The sequence below is a fragment of the Lipotes vexillifer genome, unplaced genomic scaffold, assembly GCF_000442215.2.
Source record: "Lipotes vexillifer unplaced genomic scaffold, Lipotes_vexillifer_v1.1 scaffold69, whole genome shotgun sequence".
In the NCBI taxonomy this organism is placed as follows: Eukaryota; Metazoa; Chordata; class Mammalia; order Artiodactyla; family Lipotidae; genus Lipotes; species Lipotes vexillifer.
This window is the reverse complement of record NW_006790942.1, coordinates 5,948,056-5,967,264: the sequence shown is the minus strand read 5'-3', so window position 1 is coordinate 5,967,264 and position 19,209 is coordinate 5,948,056. Positions and strand designations below refer to the sequence as shown.

General features: G+C 48.6%; 1 protein-coding gene across 1 annotated transcript; it reads right to left on the bottom strand.

Moving 5' to 3' along the window:
• Positions 1–13,217: 13,217 nt before the first annotated feature.
• On the bottom strand, positions 13,218–15,024 carry FAM110B (family with sequence similarity 110 member B). Its single transcript, XM_007464047.1, has one exon. The coding sequence runs from the start codon at positions 14,689–14,691 to the stop codon at positions 13,579–13,581; it is 1,113 nt and encodes a 370-aa protein (XP_007464109.1). The 5' UTR covers positions 14,692–15,024; the 3' UTR covers positions 13,218–13,578.
• Between the last annotated feature and the right edge of the window lie 4,185 nt (positions 15,025–19,209).

Sequence of the window (19,209 nt, the reverse complement as noted above, 5' to 3'; positions counted from 1 at the left end):
GCGTGGCTCACACGGACCGTTTCTAGGTCCCTCTGAGTGAGTGAAGCTGAGGACAGGACACCAGGGCCCCGTGTGTGTCCTGGATCCGTGGCCGTGCTCCGAGGCAGGTACCGGGGAGCCGTGGGGTCCCCACAGGCCAGCTGCCCCTGTGCTGTGCAGACGCACTCGGTGCTGTCCTGCTGGAGCATCAGACGTAATCAACAACACCTCTGCTGGACAAAATACCTAGGTATTAATTTCGAGAGAGAAGAACACTTGTTAGAGGTTAAGCTGCTCTGAGCACTTACGAATCAGAACAACAGTAACAAGATCAAGGCCAAGATCATTACCTGACCTGCTTGGACCTTCGGTCCTGGAAGCGGCCGTGGCTCGCTGCCCTTCCCTTTTTCTGTCTCTAAATTTCTTGGGTCGGTGTGGGGTCTCTGCTCGCCTCTTCTGCCCCCGACCTTGGGACAGACTCTCCCCTCTGTCCTGCGGGGAGCACAGCGCCCCGTTGTCAGCATCCTCAGGATGTACCCGCCTCCAACGAATTCACAAACTGCCGTTACTTAAGAGATGCCGCCTCACACAGAGGTCAGTGATGCTGGAGGCTTAACGGGCTTTGCTGGACACCGTGTGCTCTTTGGAGAAAAAAGGCCATTGTTTTTGCTGGTCTCTGACTGGCCAGGGGGTAGGGAACCGTCCTGGGGAGGGTGTCTGCAGCTCCGCAGGCAGCCTTGTCTTATCTGCTGGGACGTCCATCTTATCTGCAAGTTCTCAGGGTGGAAATGAGCTCAGCGTGCCTAAAATATCAGCTCAGACAGAGCAAGAAGCAGCAAACAAAGCCCACAGTGCAGAGGCTTGCACGCTCTAGGCACACTTTCCAATCCCTAAATCACAGAGCACAACTTCTCTGATGAAAGTATGAACACACACACACACACACACACACACACCCCTAGAAAAGCATTCACACAAAATCCTTTGGATGTAATGCTTATAAGCCTTCCAGTGTTCAATTTCCAACAGTATCTAGAGCATCATTCAGTCTCGTTTGGTGCTCTTGCAGCCCCTCAGCCCTCCTGGGCCTGCGGTAGAAGGATCTCAGGTGAGCTCTGTAAATGTGGTTTTCACTCAGTTGCCACTCTTGGTCTGTTTTCCAGCCAGCTGCCTCCTTCTACGTCACGTTCAGGGCCGTAACATCGCGCTGCACAGCTGGGCTCCGAGCCACGGTGAGTAGGTATAAATGCTTGTCTGCTAGGTAAGGTACGGTGTGCTGCAGAGTTGTAATACCAAATGAGTTCTACAGAAAGCTTTATTGCAGTAAGTCCAGCTCACAACTGTATACGGTGCTCAGGGAAACTTCTCTCTCTCTCTGTCCTTGGTTTCCCTACCCCCACAACTGAAGTTCCTATTACTGTACCAATGCAGCACAATGGAAAACAGAATTTAAAGCAATTAAATGATATTGGACTGCAGGCATTCACAATGATGCACAACGAAAGGAATGGTAACGTTCAATTCAGAGCCTGGATGGTCTGTCTAGGTCTTTAATTAACTGCACGTGTGTATATGCCTCTGCACCCCCCCCCCATTGGAACCACAGTTATTTTTAGAACTACAGTTACTTTTATACCTAAACCCACACAGGAAAGTCTTAGGAAGTCAATTTGCATTTGAGTTAATGTCAGGCCAGCGTGTATGCAAAGTGGGTTTTCCCAGATGAAGCCGCAGTGTGAAAATTTCCATGGGTGAGTTTTCCCATCGCTTTCCCAGTGGGAAAAGTTAAATAGACTAAGGTAAGATTTAAACAATTTCTAACAACAAATTGAAACACTACAGAAGACATGCCACAAGGCCACCCATGTTTTACTGCCAAATGTCCTGTGCAATGAATAACTGTCATAAGCAGAAGCGAGGCCGCTTCCTGCTGGGAAAGCAAGTGTGGCAGGGGGGTGGGCGGAGCTCCAGACGCGGATGCCCCGCCCTCTCCTCTGCTCACCTGTTTGACTCCTTTCTGGGTTCCAGACTCAGGCCTTCAGTGGTAATTCTTATGTAAGTGAATGAAAGCCATTTTCCCGTGGCTAATCCTGTCCTAAAGTTCACCCCCTTTGTGGTGACAATACGTTTGGTCTGTCCTTCCTGGAAGGAAAGAGCACAGCAGGAAGGAGGCGGGGAAGGCACCGACCCCTGTGCACACAGCTTTAACCCTCGCACCTGCAGAGAAGGAGGCAACAGTGTATCCCCTTCACAGATGACGAGACTGAGGCTCAGCCCATGTGAGGGAGCTGATAAAGGTGCTCGGCAGGAAGGGAAGGCACTGCGAGTGGGCGCCCCCAGCCCCTCTGCTGCCTCCTGCTGGGAGTCGGGGAGGGCTTGGCCCTGCCCAGGAGCAGGTGGGAGGCTGGAGATGTCTCCGTGGGCAGGAGCTGGGAGGCTTGAGCTCTCGGAAGTGCCCCAGCCCCTGTGCTCGGCTCAGCCGAGGTCACTGCCTTCCTGGCTCTAGGAGATCTCACCTCGCTGATCGCTGGTCTCCATGGTTCTGATGGTTCCTGTTGTCTTTCTTCTCCAGGTTGGGCTGGTGGCTAATGCCTCCCCCAGGTCACCGCTGAGCTCTGAGCTCAAGCAGGGGGACCGGCTTGTACATATACATATGCAAACACACATGCACGTATAGGTACATGTACACACACACATGTACGTACACACATACACACATGCACAGATACACACACATGCACCTACATACACATATACACGGTATATGCATATACTATATATACATATATTTATAAATATATTTCTAGTACATGTGTGTATATTATATATGTACATTTAGCATAGGTTATATATGTTATATATGTATAGTATGTTTATGTATAGTATATGTATGTATGTTACATACATATATAGGTATAGTATGTACTCATGTATATATATATATACTCGTGTATATTTAAGGAAATGTATGTTATATATGTATATATAGTGTATGCTCACTATATTTGTATATATACAATTATACACATATGTGTTATTGCTTTATTATAAAGATATGAATAAAGGTGTCTATTTGAAATTATATTATTCTGCATTATTTACTTTTCTGTTACACAAATGCAGTTAATAAAGAAAATAAAAATAGGACTGGCCAGGGACTTCCCTGGTGGTGCAGTGGTTAAGAATCCGCCTGCCAATGCAGGGGACACAGGTTCGAGCCCTGGTCCAAGAAGATCCCACATGCCGCGGAGCAACTAAGCCCACGCACCACAACTGCTGAAGCCCACATGCCACAACTAATGAATACTGTGTGCAGCAATGAAGACCCAACGCAGCCAAAAATAAAAAGATAAATAAGTAAATTTATTAAAAAATATAGGACTGAGCAACAGTACCAACTGGCAGTAAGGAATAGTGGGACTTAGTTCTATTCCTATGTGTAAAGGAGAATGTAATATTTTTATGATGCTCTTTCTGTGCCTGACACAGCAGCTCCCTCTAGGCCTCCCCCTCTTTCTCTGATGGTTGAATGTCTCAGGCTGGTTAGGGAACGCTGGGGACTCAGCTGGGGCCCCTCAAGTCAGCCCGCACAGCCACCCAGCCACCCTCCTGTCCCTCCGCTTGCTTCTGTGATCTCTACAGAACTGAGTTTCCCCAAAAGTGGTTCTGGACTCACATTCACTTAGGAAACAGTTTGCACTAAAACTGCCTTTTGGAGATTAATGGCTCAATAAAGATCCCAGAGAACCAGCTTAAGTTTGCTTAACCTGGACTTTTCCTAAGTGGCATTTGATTTCTGGAACATTTTTCTTTCTTAGACACTTACCACTAAACAGCTAATGGGCCCTACCTGATCCCCCTTCATTCCCGTTCAGCCCTGTGGGCCAGCTTCCCACCGTGTATTTGCTGCGTCTGCAGCCTGGATTGCTTTCCCCAGATCTCTGCAAGGTTCCTCCCTCACTTCCTTCAGTCTTTGCTCAACTGTCACCCTGAGTAAGGCCACTTCCTATCACTCGCCACTTCCTATCACTCATCCCTGTTTTATTCCTTTCTCCTAAGCATGGGCCATTGTCTAACATTCTGTGTAACTGACTTATTTAACTTACTTTCCAAGGGGACCAGAACTCTTTGTGGGTGGGCGTTCTGTCTGGTGGGCTCGCTGCTGTAGCGTCAGGCCTTGAGCCTAGAGCAGACCAGCGACTCACGGCAGGGGAATGAGATGGAGACGGCCGCAGGGAAGGACAAATGGCACGTGTGTTTGGGAGCCCAGTGAAGGGACAAATGGCACGTGTGTTTGGGAGCCCAGTGAAGGGGCACAGCTGATGGAGCCACCTGCTGAGCCTTTCTGGTCTCTCCTCTCAGATTACACTCCTAAAGTGATCCTGGCTTCTTCCTACCACACATTCCTCCAACAAGCATCAAGCACCTACACCCAATACGCACCAGACAGTTAACCAGACAGCGGTGACCCAGTAGTGGGGAAAAAAGCGCCTGCCCATGGGGTGGTAACCTACTGGCGGGCACGTGTGCAGGGACAGAAAGAGGAAAATCCAGCAGAACTGCATCCACCGCATTAGCTGTAGGTTTGTCTTCTCACTAAGCAAGACGTTTGCTCTCCATTTTTTTCTTTTCCCCTAAAACTGAATGTGTGAAAAAGCAGCTCAATCACCAGGAAAAAGGGTTAAGAGCCAATCAGTGCTGAAGAAGAGAAGATGCTTCATATTTCCTTTTCAGCTTGAAATCAGCCTTACTATCTGCTGGGCTGCATAGAATTTCAAATCCCTCTGAACAGACCTCCCAAAATCACTAGGATTCTAATTTAAAGAAATAACTGTGATGTAATGTGACCCTCCACACACCTGTCTGGAATAAATTCTTTAAGAAATCCAACGTGTGCATGCACATGAACACATAATCATTTAAGAGCAGAAAGTACAAAAATCCACTTCAGCTATTAAACTGTATTTAAAAGGCATCAGGTGGTGAATCTGGAGGTGAAAACAAACCCTCTGGAACCTGAAATGCCGTCCAAATCTCAATCTCAAATTCTTTCAAGCAAAGAATTCTTAGCAGATGGACACAAATCCACAAACTCAGAGCAAGGCGCCTTTAGGGGAAAAGGTTGGTTTTATATCAGATGCTTGTACACTGAGATGCTCTGGGAAATTTGAAAGGTGGACAGAACACATCAAGCCTTTGCCCAGACCAAGTGGAGTGATTTTCCTGCCGCCACAGACAGACATGAGCCCCGCATTCCTAAACCGTGTGCAGCTGTCCGTTCATTGGGAGAAAATAGGAAGAGCCTTTAGTGAAATAACCACATGCCCATGAAGTTACTAAATGAATGTTTCACCTTTTTCCACCAAAATAAAATGCTCAGTAGTTCAAGTCCTTAAAACGGTCTAGAACTCAATAGAGGAAAGGGATGTGACTGAAGCATTTGGAAGCCTGTCTGCCAGAAGGTGAGCTCGTGATGCACATAAAGACCTCACCTGGCTGCTGTTCTCCATCTATTATAAAAGACAAGAAAAAACTGGAAACGATGAAGGATGCCTAGAAATCCTCGAAAGCTTCAAACTTATTTACACTTACGAAGGCGAAACCTTTCATTGTCGGACTTCCCTTCCCCAGTTGAAATTCCGTATGTTCTCAATTACGAGCCACCGCAGTTTGACTCAGTGGAGGGAGCAGTTGCACTCATGCGTGGCTTGCCTTTTTTTTCCCCTCTACCCCAGTAAGCAGAACTGTCAGAGAACAGGATGGTGAACCCATGGCTGAGAGGTCAGCACACACACATTGAAAAGTGGGAGGTGTTTCTATGCCTTGGAGACGGTCAGCTAGGAGGCCTTCAATGGTTACTACCCAGCAGCGCCATGCTGACTATGTATTTTCATGTAAGGGGTAAGCTTTTGTATTTTGGCAAAGAAAAGGTATGTATGCTACTCCTTGACCTTTGGGACAAATGAGGGAGTCAAGTTGAAAATCATGTCTGCAGACTTAGATTTTTGTTCCCCTTCCCCTGCCCATCCCAATCAGTAGAGTTGAACTATAGTAATTAGTCCTGTTTATGGCAGGTAGTCTTGAATGTATTTTTCATTTCTGAAAATTAGACTCCAAAAGGCTAGCGCTTGTAACTATGATTCTAAAATGTAACAAAGGTATTTTCAAATATCTGGCAACTGTAACATTTTCACCAGTTTTCTAGTTAGTAACACTGAAAGTTGATTATTTGTGAAAGTAGAGACTCTGGAATTTTAAGGCCTAAGTATCTTTTGGAGGGTACTTGTAAAAAAAAAAAAAAAAGCAGATTCCTAGACCTGGTGCGGAGCTCAGGAATTTGCTTTTCACTGAGAACCTCAAGGAATTCAAATGTGTTTTGGGGGCACACTTTGAGAAATAATGTGTTAAGCCTCCTGGCCATTTGATTCTGCCCCCTGCTGGAATACCATGGTGGTCTTTTATGTATTTGCTGCCATGTCTGTATTGGTTTTCCCCTGAGGCAACAGTCAGGATGGGCTAGGTTGTGCTGCAGGAAACAAAAAACAAAAAAAACAAAAGAAAAACAAAAAACAATCCTCAGGGCTTCCCTGGTGGCGCAGTGGTTGAGAGTCCGCCTGCCGATGTAGGGGACGCGGGTTCGTGCCCCGGTCCGGGAGGATCCCACATGCCGTGGAGCGGCTGGGCCCGTGAGCCATGGCCGCTGAGCCCGCGCGTCCGGAGCCTGTGCTCCGCAACGGGAGAGGCCACAACAGTGAGAGGACGCGTACTGCAAAAAAAAAAAAAAATTAAAATAGTGGTAATTATTTCCAAAATTGCCCATAACGTCCCTAGAGAAATTTCTTCATCTTTTAATAGTATTTTATATCTGCTAGGATTAATTAATAAATAGTTAATGTATGTTAACAGAAAGCCTCCTGATTGAAATTTCTTTAAACATCTGATAATTTTTGAGACAAGGAACACAGTGTAGGAACAACAGAGTTTGTGGTAATCACGTCGCATGATGGAATTGTTAGTGGTACCCAGTCCGCTGCTCCTTGAGCCTCGTACTTAGTGGAGGTGCCAGGGCACCAGGTTCCTCTGCTCTACCCCCGTCTGCCACCTAACTGCTCTTCAGCCCTGGCTGAGACCCACCGCCTGATTTCTCTGCATCTGTTTCTTCCTCTGTGAACTAAGTTGGAGAGAGACAGTGGATCACTAACATCTCTCAGAAGAACCCAGAAGCTTCAGTCCTGATGTGATCAAATATGATGGAGTTTTGAGTCACTCCCTGTATTGGAAAATCACAAACCAGGATATGCAATGGTATTTTAAGCTTCTGAGAAATATTCTGCAAGGTGACTTACTGCAAAGGAGCAAAAATGGCTCCTGCCACTCTAGATGCTAAAAATTCATTGTGGAATGAGTCTTAGGACGTGCTTTATTAACCTGGGTTTTCATTTCACTTTTTCCACTTACTGGATGTGTGCCTTCGAGAAGTTGGTTAATCCTCTGATCTCTCATCAGCAAAATGGATTCTAATTTATTTTCAAAGTTCTTGTGAGAGTAACATAGATGATGTGACAACGGGCTTAGCAGTGCGTCGAAGACATCCTGATAGCCGTTTCATGAATGTGAAATGAATGAAATGCCCAGCTAGTGAAAGACTGTATCATTATTATTATCATCCTTGGAGCTTTGTACATGGTGTGTACCTGGCCACGTTGAATTCTGCCAGCTTCTGACAACCTGAAAGTTTTCAGGAGATTCCTTCCATTCAGAGAAGAATCCTTTTATAGACTTTACTTCTTTCCCCAACCAAAACTCGCTCGGGCAGCTGGTGCATGAAATGCCCGTCAGTGACATGGTTGGCCCCCATGAGGCCTTGCCTGCTGTCCTGCTTGCCAGGACAAGAGCAGCCTAGTCTTCTCTGAATTTTCATTCCTCACACCTCATCCTGATGCTCCCAAACAGCGCTCGGTGCTGTCACAAAGCCCCAAAGAGAACACACACATCAGCTGGTTCCCTCGAATTTCACAGATGAGGGAGTGGAGGCAAACTTTTAGGCAGATGGGTCTCAGTTATTGAAGGAAGGGGGTTCCGAAGGGCTGTGGAGGTCCCTCTCCCTCTGGACTTTCCTTCTGCTGGGTTTCTGCCAAAGCAAGGGCGTGAGATGAACACCCGAGAAACCCTCTGTGCACCTGACTTGTCCAGAGCCAGATGTGTAGCCGCCGAGCCTCTGGCCCCTGGCAGGGCAGCTCATGGACAGCAGAATGGAAGCCAGCAGAACTCTCTGTCATCTTCTAGGGCTAAGTGGACAAGGAGGGTGGACATTTCACAAATCACGGTGAGGGCCTCCCTCGTGGCACAGTGGTTAAGAACCCGCTTGCCAGTGCAAGGGACACAGGCTCGAGCCCTGGTCCGGGAAGATCCCACGTGGGGTGGAGCAGCTAAGCCCGTGCACCACAACTACTGAGCCTGGGAGCTACGACCTCTGAAGCCCGCGCGCCTAGAGCCTGTGCTCCACAACAAGAGAAGCCACCACAGTGAGAAGCCTGTGAACCGCAACAAAGAGTAGCCCCCATTTGCCACAACTAGAGAAAGCCCGTGTGCAGCAACGAAGACCCGACGCAGCCATAAATAAATAAATAAATAAATAAATAAATAAATAAATAAATTTATATTAAAAAAAGTCGTGGTGAGGTGAGTCGTCTTTTCTCAGTGAAGAATCTCTTCCATTCCTCTGGAGCACCCTTCACCCATTTATTCCTTCCCCAGTGCGTCTTCTGGTCAGTACACACTGTGTAAATCCCCAAGGCTGCGACAGGGGAGCGATGCTGATTCACCGAATCATCAAAACGTGTTTCCTGATTGCTGAATCGTGGTCAGACCTTTCCCTCCACTGTTTGCCCTTCTCAAAGTCCTTGATCAAAAAAGAAAGGACCGGCCTTCAAAATGGCTCGCTCAAGAATGAAAGAATGCGATTCTATAGCCTTGTCCCTTTGAACTCAGTGGGCTGAAGTCTTTGTTAAAATTTTATTGGTTACCATTTGGGTAAGAGTGAAATTGCTGAAAATCTGACTGTTTGAGACATGCTTGTATACACAGGCGGCAGATAAGATTATCCAGATGAATTTAAGGGCGCTTTGGTTTTTAGTACAACACACTCAGTCCGCCTGTGCTTGTATTGAGGTGGGCTGTAGGGAGTGCAGAGCAGGAACCACAGAATTGAGTTCAAGTTCCCTTCTGCCACTTACTTCCCCTGGGATCTTAGTTAAGGGGCTTAATCTCTATGGAACTGAGGTTCTTCATCTCTAAAATGGGTCGGTAATTATCACCTTGGGTTCATTGTGATAACATTTATAGTGTAACTAGTATAGGACTTAAATGTGATTGCTTGAAAATATCAACACTTATTAAGCATCTACTGTACACCTTGGGCTTCTGTGCCCGACTCTCGGGCCATAGATCACATTGTAACCATCAGAGATTTGTGCATTTATTAGGACAGTTTCCCCCCTTCCTCCCTGGGGCAGAAGATAAAAATGTTTTGAGGAAAGTATACTGTCTCAAAATTCACACAAAGGCACCCATGCAGTCTAGCAAAGTCTGGGTCCATGGTGATCATGACAAAAATGATCATCTAACTGGAAAAGGCAATGTTGAAACTCAAAAATATCGCAGTGGTTGATAGTCGAGTCTGTGAGGCCAAGGAGGGAGAAGAGAGCATTCCTCACAGAATGAAAAGCTACAGCAACTCAGCAGTAATGGTGATACTAAAACAAGTCCACAAATTCTTTGATCTTTCTTCCTTTAAAAGGTGGCGCCTCATTCTCCTCTCCATGAGTGTGGCTGCATTTACACTGTCCTGATGAACTGAGCACAGTGCAGGTGTGTGACTTAGGATGCCAGATCCCCAAAGGCACTGTGGCTTCCTCCCTGCTTTCTCAGGTCACCCCCTCTGGGGGAAGCCAGCTGCCATGTTGCAAGGACTCTTGCCAACACCACGTGAGCCATCTTGGAAGCAGATCTTCTAGCCTTGGTCAAGCCTTCAGATGATGCAGCCCTGGCTGACATCTTGTCTGCAGTCTAACCAGACATCCTAAGCCAGAACCAACTGGCTAAGCCACTCCAGGATTCCTGATCCCCAGAAACCAAGATAATAAATATTTATTGCCTTAAGTTGCCGAGTACTGGGGAAATTTGCTACGTAGCCATAGATCACTGATGCAGTGGTAAAAAGTCCCCAGTGGAAACTTCTCTTTGTTTGGAGCCTGGAGGCCTAGGCTGGGTGGCTGAAGGGGACACAGAAGATGAGGTCTGAGAGGGAAATGCCCGACTTTCTCTGTCTAAAAGTTAGGATTTATCCTATCAGCAACTTATTCAAGCTGGAGGATGCTTTTGCATAGAGGAGTGACATCATCAGAGTTGATTATGATATCCCTGGCATGAAATGGGATGGGAAGAGGCTGGTTGTGGGGAGGGGGAATTCCAGTTAGAGAGTTCTAGGAACAACAGTCCAGTTAAAAGAAGGAGAGCCTGAACTATGGCAATGGCAGAGGCAGTGGATATGGGAGGACTGCCTTAAGACATGGTGGTTTGAAAAAAGAAACGACCAGTCTCCAGAGCCATCTAGTGCAATCCTGTGTCACTCTGTATTGTGTGGGGTAATAAAAGTGGGCTGAACTATATTACAGCCGTATATTCACACCAACAGTATCATCATCATCACACACACATACACTCAAGATGCTTAATCCCATGAGCTACAAAAGTGAGCATTTTGCAAAGAGGACTTCACAATTAGGAAATGTCTTACTCTCAGGATTTAATATTAAGCATTTGAAATTGTCCTTTATAGAAACTCTAATTTCAAGAACAAAAAGAAAATAATGAACTCCCATCTTCCATAGGAACCCAAAGCCTCACATTTGTCCATGGTATAAAGAGGCCCCAGAAGATTAGACTGAACTATAGTGCGGTGATTTATAGCTCTGTTGGAACACAGATTAAAGGTGGTTTTGAAGTGTTGGGAGATTCAAACAAAATAAGCATAGGCAGGGATATTAAATTCGCCAAGTACTCATCTCGCCCCAAAACCAGTTACCTTAGGAAAATAACATCTATCTTTAGTATTTCAATAGCCCCAGAAAGAGATGGATATATAAATGCTAAGCCATGAATATTTTAAATGGCCACATTTCTATCCAAATGGTGAGGGAAGAAAACGTGTGTGTATATAAAAATAAAAAACTTTCATCCTATTATCTTGAATGCATTGTACTATCACCACGCATAGCAGTATTTCAAAGTCTTTCTTATGGAAAGTAGAGCTCTAGTTGAACTAGAAGTTAAGCAGAGAACCAGAAAAATTCAAAACCAGTGGAGAGTCAAGGAACCAAATTTGATTTTCCAAAGGAAAACGTTTGTGAACGGTAAGAGTTGGGAATCATATCGTTTCTGTTTCTGAAACTTTAAAAATAATCCTTTCTTTTACTTTTACATGTTATACGGAACTTTAAAAGAAATGTTAATCTTCAGATAACTTGATTCATTAAATACCTGTTGAATACTCAATGTCCTAATAACAGGAGGTAAGACATGTCGATTGAGAGGAATGATTCTTCTCTTAAAGTAAAAGTGAAAATCTAAGTTCCTTGAGGCAAACACTGTGTGGTTGACCACAGCAATCCCGGGTCAACGGTGAGGCCTGAAAAGGGAATCACTCAACGAACGCCCCTTTGAAAGAGGAATGGATGAATGAATGAATGAGTGGACCAGTGTCTGAACACATGTAATGTTAATGACATTGGACTTGTACAAATAAGAACAAGCCTATAAATTTCAAAAGTATGTCTCTACCGTCAGAACTCACAAATATTTCAACTGAAGAGTTTGGTGGAAGATGTGAAAAATTCTGATATTTAAGAAAAGTTGAAAATGCTGCAAGTGTGAACTAAGTAAAGCAGCAGCAGCAGCATATTTTAGGAACCTCGATGAAACTATTTTAGCAAAACGCACACTGCTCTGACTACAATGAAGAACACGGCTGTTCGGAATAATTGTGTCATGGCGAAAATAACTTTAATGAAATGCTGCTCCTTCAAGACCATCAAAAATCTGCTTCTGGCTCACGGTCCAAGGTGAAAATTCCATGGAGGGAGCAAAGGAAGGGACAAAGAAACCACCACCATGAGTGCCTGCACCAGAGCTATTTATTAGAGTAACTTTTCCTTTTTTTTCTTCTTAAAGATTTCATAACAATTGAAGTATGTACAAAGTCTTACAGCATTTACACCATAGAAAGTGTCCTATTAGCTGATGAAGCCTAAGGCAGTGCTGCTGGGAGCTCCAGAGCGTGTCTACAAGAGCAAGGAAGCTGGGCACTGTAGGTGGACCTCTGCTACAGCAGCTGATGGACACCTAACTAGACCACCTGGAGGACAGGTTATGGGGGAAAAGGAACAAGCTGATATGCAGCTCTAGGGACCACAGGCTCTTAAAGCTACCTAGAGTTGTGTTTCTGGTTACCCAGAACATAACAAAGGTCCACAGCCTGACGGATTAACATATGCGCAGGGCACGGTCATGCTGCTCAGATCTGGTTCAGCGACCAAAGGTATTGACTTGTGAATGGGAGGCTCTATACTGATATGGCTGGTATTTCCGTTTGTGTTCATGTCTTCCGACAGCCCTCACCTGCCCAAGCCCCACTCCCCTCTCCCTTTATCAACAACAACAACAAAGGGAGGGGAGAGAATCCGCATGTTCTTGACCGAAAAACCAACTTAAAAAAAAAAAAAAAAGACATTCAATATCAGCTCTAGGTGGCCATTCCGTCAAAAGATTAACAGTGGAAATTTCTGAATCAACCTAAATCAGAATATCAACAAACCCCGCCAACACCCAACCTCCGGATTTAATCACCTTCACTGATTGTCTTTCCTTGGGGTCAGCATTACACAGAACCACCAACGTTTACACACCGAATCGGACACAAAACGTACGCAGCACCGTCGCCCCAACCCTTACTTGAGTACGTGGCGAGCGGATGTCAATACCTACATGATTACCACCGGGGTCCCCACTTTCTTCCTCAGAAAGCCCAGCCCGGTTCTCTCTTGGGTCAGTCACTATCTGTTTGGTAAGCAGACCCCATTTATTTTCCCATTGTTTCGGTCTCCAGTGTAGGCAGATTGGCTTTTTTGTTTTTTTTTGGTTTTTTTTTATTTCAAAAAGATGCTACTCCCAACTTAAAAGCCAGTGGATAAAACTTTTAATTAAGACACCATAGCGCGGGATATAAAAACACAGGAACCACATAAATATTGAAGTTGTATACCGTTTTCCTTGTAAACAGTTTTGCTGAAGATCGAAGCCCTAGTGTGAATCTGGCCTGGAACTTTTGGCGGATGGCGAGCGATCGGCCAGGCTCTGCGGCGACGGTGGCCGAGGACGCCAGGTCAGTCCCCACGCTGGCGGGCATGCAACTTGAAAGACATTTGCACAACAAGCAACACAGAGTGAAGAAGCTCACAACACTGCAAGGAGACCTCACAGCCTCCATAGCTGCCGAGGCACGGACAGAGACGCCCCTCCCTCCGCTGCGCGCGCTTCCTCTTACACGTGGGACACCTTCTGCGACTCTCTGGCTTGTTTGATGCTATACAACCACTTGATGATGCGAGCGTTTCTCTCGATCGCGGAGATGCCATAGGGCACCCGGTCATTGGCACTGTCATCGTTTCTAAGGTCACTGTTACTGTCCTGAGACTGTTCACAGTCCGAGCTGATCATGCTGGCGCTGCGGAAGTTGAGGGAGATGATGTCGGAGTTGGCGCGGGCGAAGTTCTCCATGCCCAGGGTCTCCAGCTCCTCGGGGTCCAGTCCGCAGTAGTTGAAGAACCGCTCCACGTCGGCGTCCACCCGGAAGTACCTGTCGCTCAGGTCCGACTTGGACCGCTGGAGCGAGGGTCTCCGGCCCACGCCGCAGGCCGGCTCGGCCGCCTCGGCCTCGGGGGACCTGACCGCGGCCGGGGCGGCGACCTTGGGCTTGGGGGGCAGCGGCGGGGCGGAGCTGCTGCAGGGGATGGCCTTCAGGGGCTTGGCGCCCGTCACCTTGCGGATGTCCGAGGAGCTGTGCGACACGTGCAGGAAGGAGTCGGGGGCGGGCTCGAGCGGCCGCCGGCCCACGTGCGAGCCGCCCTCCTGCGGGCTGCCGCGGCCGGGCGTGGGGCGCACGCGCAGCGACTCGGCGAACGAGTGCCGGTGCAGCTCGGCCGCGTCGGCGCGCGGCGCCGGCCAGTTCCGCGCGCCGTGCTTGTGGCCCGAGCCCGCGCTCGAGCCCTCCGAGCTGTTGAGGATGTTCTTGAGGATCTCGAGCTTCAGCGTCTCGCGCGGCGCGCCGCCCTCGCTCTTGGCGCCGCCGCCGAAGCCCTTGAGCGTGGGGCTGCCGAGCGCGCGCTTGGCGCCCGGGCACACGGGGGGCTTGGCCAGCACGGCCGGCTTCACGGGCTCCTGCTTGGCGTTGATGACCTCCTGGCTCTTGACGTACTTGGCCTTGTCGGCCTCCAGCCGCTCCACGGCGCTGAGTCGCTTGGGGTTGGGCTCCGCCTGCCGGCGAAAGTAGTCGGGCCCCTTGTTGAGGATGCGCAGGGGCACGGCCGACGTGAAGGTGCCGGCGGGGCTGACCGGCTTCACCATGCTACCTGTCTGTAGGCTCTCCGTGGGCATGGCGGGCGCTCTCTCCCCGGCGGCCGTGGTGGATGCTCGTGTGCGCGCCTCCGGATGCGCCGGGCAGACACATGTGCGGGCGGCACAAAGGGCAGCGGAGGATCCGGAACCGAGTGTCAGCGGCGGCGGCGGCGGCGGCAGCAGCGGCGGCAGCGCCTCATCGCCCGGCTCGTTCACCGCCCCGTGGCTTTAGTTTCCTCGCCGCCTCGCCGGCCGCCCGGTGCGGAAAGGCCCCCAAAGCCCCAAGTTCCTTTCAGCTGCTTCGCCGCCTCCTTCCTCCCCCACGAAGGATGTGGGAGCCTCCTCCAGGTCTTTGTGTTCGACTGCAGGCAGAGCTGAAACACACAACAACCAACCGCGGGTTAGGATGGGCGAGTGACATCACGGCTGCAGCAACGGCGGAGCCGCGCGCCCCCGCCCCAGGGCACCCCGCCGCCCGCCCGGGAGGGAGGCGATCCCGGAGGCCGCACGAGGCCCGCGCCCCGCGCTCGTAGAAAGAGCGGCAGAGGGTTCCCACGCGCCAACTCCTCCCGCCGCCTTCCCAGCGGGGAGACCCGCCTCCCGATCACGCCCGGCTGGCAACACTTAGACCCAAACCCCGGAAACACTAGACGAGTGCAGAAATGCGGGTCGTTCCCAGTTCATGAAATGCCAGTGGGTTCCTGAGAATCCCTTTGCTGCTTTAGGCTACAGCATCGGTGACGTCTAATACGCCTCTTTTGCAATGAAGCAAACCTTCAGACTTCTTTCAATCTCCCCTGACACTTCAACAAGCACCCAACTCCTCAAAAACTGAAAAGATGGGCAAGAAACGGCAGTAAACACGAAAATAATTTTTTAAAAGTCAACATGTTTATCTTATTTTTGCCAACCAATATATTTGAAAACACATTCTCCTGCGCATGGAATGTGTACGAGGTTCAACCCATTAAACACAAGCTTCTTTTTTAACTAAAACAAACAAAAACCAAACAAAAAGCCTAGAAATACTTCTAGATCAACCATATAAATAGATACTCTGATTATAAATGCTCCACAAATTTTTCACACAATGAGCAGAATCAATTTTCTTTGTGGTATGTATTTCCCCAGATCCCCTAAAGAACTAAGAACACAATCTTAAGGTGTCAGTCATACCTAAATATGTTACTTTATGGAAAACTTGTATAATAGGGAAGCATTCATGGGGCTTATTTTATGGCTTTCTGAACTTGACTCCCTCACCCCCCACCCAAGCCCACTATAAGGAAACACTCATCAATACTCCCAATAAATCTTGAGGGAGGCTTTCCACTTAGAGCATAACACAGTGAAACGTTTCTCTCTGCAGCCCTCTGAAGTCCAGCCACCTCTCTGCCTGTCACTGCTGGCAGAGAGCACTGATGAACGCATCAGCCTTCCAAAGCACTGGTGAAAGACCTTTTCAGCATCTTTGGTTGTAACTAGGAGTGTTAAGAGAATAATGTAGTCAACTAACTTGTCACATAACTAATTTACAAAATAAAGCGGTATTACTATAAAATGATCTGCTCTCACGGGAAGAAAATGAAGTGTCTTAGAATAAGCTTGGGGCGGGGGGGGCTCATATTTGTCCTTAACATCTTTTAAAACTCTTAATCTCTAAGTACACCCATCGCCATGTTTTGTTAGAGAGCATTTTGGTAATCTGAAAAAGGATTCGTTCTAATAAAAATATTTTCCTATGCAAGATGTAAGAAGCCCCAAGGCAATTCCTCCGTAATGATTTCCTTTAATTGTGCGGTTCTATTAATGATATTTCCATTTAGTTTAAAAAATCACCTCCTCTCATGAAGATGAAGTAAGATTGTTTCTTTGAACATTTTCTGAATGAAATACCAGAGGAGGAGTGAGGATTCCTCTGCAGATCCTCGGGTCTGCTCATCCACTACCCTGGGTACATCTCACCCGGAGGACGAGCCTGGTCCTCCAGGAGGGGGCTGGAGCCCGGGCCCTGAGGCAACCCCACTGGATCACCCCCAGGGCACCTGAGAGCCCCCAGGATAGGCCTTGTTTCTCCCGAGCGCATATAACGTCTTCACTGGTTACCTCTGCAGCTTCCAAAATGTGTCCACGGAGGGGACAGTGCCAGAAGGTTCAGGGGCAGAGTGAAGGACACCACGGAAATCTGTGCCTGTGACCGTTGTGCCTAAGGACCAGGGCAAACCTCCAGCAAGTGGGAAGATCGCCCAGCGGGTGGCAGGAGGTAGAGCCTCTGCCCCTTCCCCTGGGGCCTTCGGTCCTCATCTGTGACAGGAGTGCTTGGACGAGATTCCCACTAGCTTTCTCCCTCTAAAAGCACGTGGCCCTGAGGGGCTAAGGACCAGTGAGTTATTTCCAGTTTCAAAGAAGGCCCATGGGAATACTGGCCTGTGCACTCTCCTGTGCTTCCGACATTCACTGTTCTTAGGAGAAAGTTCTTCACATGATGAGGTGTGGTTATCACGTGACGGTCACTGGCGGTAAAGCTCACGCTGGCCCGCGCGACCCTGTCCTTTTCGAATTCCATCACATTCGGACCGAAAGCCCCGAACGGCCACCGCTACTGACCGACTTTCCAGTGTACCGAGCTGTCTGTCCAGGGGGGCTGTGCCGCTCAGAACGAAATGAAAGTCATCTCTCTGCACTCTCAGGACCGAGGACTCCCAGGCTACTTTCTAGGAAGCATTCCCCGGGAAGCTCGACTTCCTTCCGCCCTGCTTTCTGTCTTCATGGAAAAGAAGGCCTGAGAATGGGTGAACAGAGGCCAGAGCCAGAGGATGGCCCCTCCAAGCACCCCCACTGTGCATGCCATTCACCCGAGGAAGCAGTTACTAGACACAGAACCAGCGTGAGAGTTTATGTTAAAAAAACAGTAATCACTTGTAACTAATTTTTTTTTTTTTTTTGCGGTGCGCGGGCCTCTCACTGTTGTGGCCTCTCCCGTTGCGGAGCACAGGCTCCGGACGCGCAGGCTCAGCGGCCACGGCTCACGGGCCCGGCCGCTCCGCGACACGTGGGATCCTCCCGGACCGGGGCACGAACCCGCGTCCCCGGCATCGGCAGGCGGACTCTCAACCACTGCGCCACCAGGGAAGCCCAGAAAAACAGTAATCATTTGTAACTAATTTACACTCCGTTTCCTTTCTGATTCTACCCCTCTTCCGTCTGTCTTTCCTTTGTCATTCCCAATTTCCCTAATAACTGTCAACACACTGATGATGTTTAGAAACAGGCTCCGGATGCGCAGGCTCAGCGGCCATGGCTCACGGGCCCAGCTGCTCCACGGCATGCGGGATCTTCCCGGACCGGGGCACGAACCTGTCTGCCCTGCATCGGCAGGCGGACTCTCAACCACTGCGCCACCAGGGAAGCCCAGAAAAACAGTAATCATTTGTAACTAATTTACACTCCGTTTCCTTTCTGATTCTACCCCTCTTCCGTCTGTCTTTCCTTTGTCATTCCCAATTTCCCTAATAACTGTCAACACACTGATGATGTTTAGAAATGCCCGTGGTCACAGCTGAAACGTTCTAATTTAAACTCCCGGAGGTGGGGAGGAAAGCGTCTTATTAGAAGGCTTGAAAGCCACGGAAAAAGCTGTAGGAACTGGTTGGGTGCTACAGGACAATAATACGGTACAGTTGATGTTTTCTACCTGTTTTAGCCAACGCACTGCTCCAAAAATAATGAAGGTGGCAAAGGATGCTCCTTCTCTTAATTGTGACATAATCCTTAACTTCTGCTCTTTTACTTGAGTTTTTTTTTTTTTTTTTTTTTTGCGGTACGCGGGCCTCACACTGTTGTGGCCTCTCTCGTTGCGGAGCACAGGCTCCGGACGTGCAGGCTCAGCGGCCACGGCTCACGGGCCCAGCCGCTCCGCGGCATGTGGGATCTTCCCGGACCGGGGCACGAACCCGCGTCCCCTGCATCGGCAGGCGGACTCCCAACCACTGCGCCAGCAGGGAAGCCCTGCTCTTTGGCTTTTTGACGTTTAAACAGTGTTGGCTGCGACGGAGCTGTACAGACCCACCCAGAGTTTTGGAGTGTAGACTTTGGTGCGACGCAGACCAGGTACATTCAAGACACCTGGAAACCTGGAGCTACATTGTGATGTCACAAATGTGATAACCATGGCCTGTGTTCAGGGAGCACCAGGCACATGGTCCTCTGCTGATGGCAGCCTTGCCCAGGCCCCTGACATCAGGACAGGCCCGGGCATTGGTGGGAGCAGGCCTGAAGGGGCCTCTATGCCTCTTCATCTTGTTTCAGAAAAATTCGACCTCAGCCACAGGAGGTTTCATCAACAGAAGTAATTATCCGGTCCTGCTTGATCCCTGATGGAGGGCTAAGGAGAGAGAACACAAGCCTGAGGGAAGATTCCATTCACAAACCATTTTGCCTACATTCTACCCTACTGAATATCCATTTAAAAACTTCATGAAAGCATAAAATGGATTGGAGAAAAAAATGTGGCAGGACCGACAGAGCGGCCCTCTGAGTCAGGGCAACATGAACTCA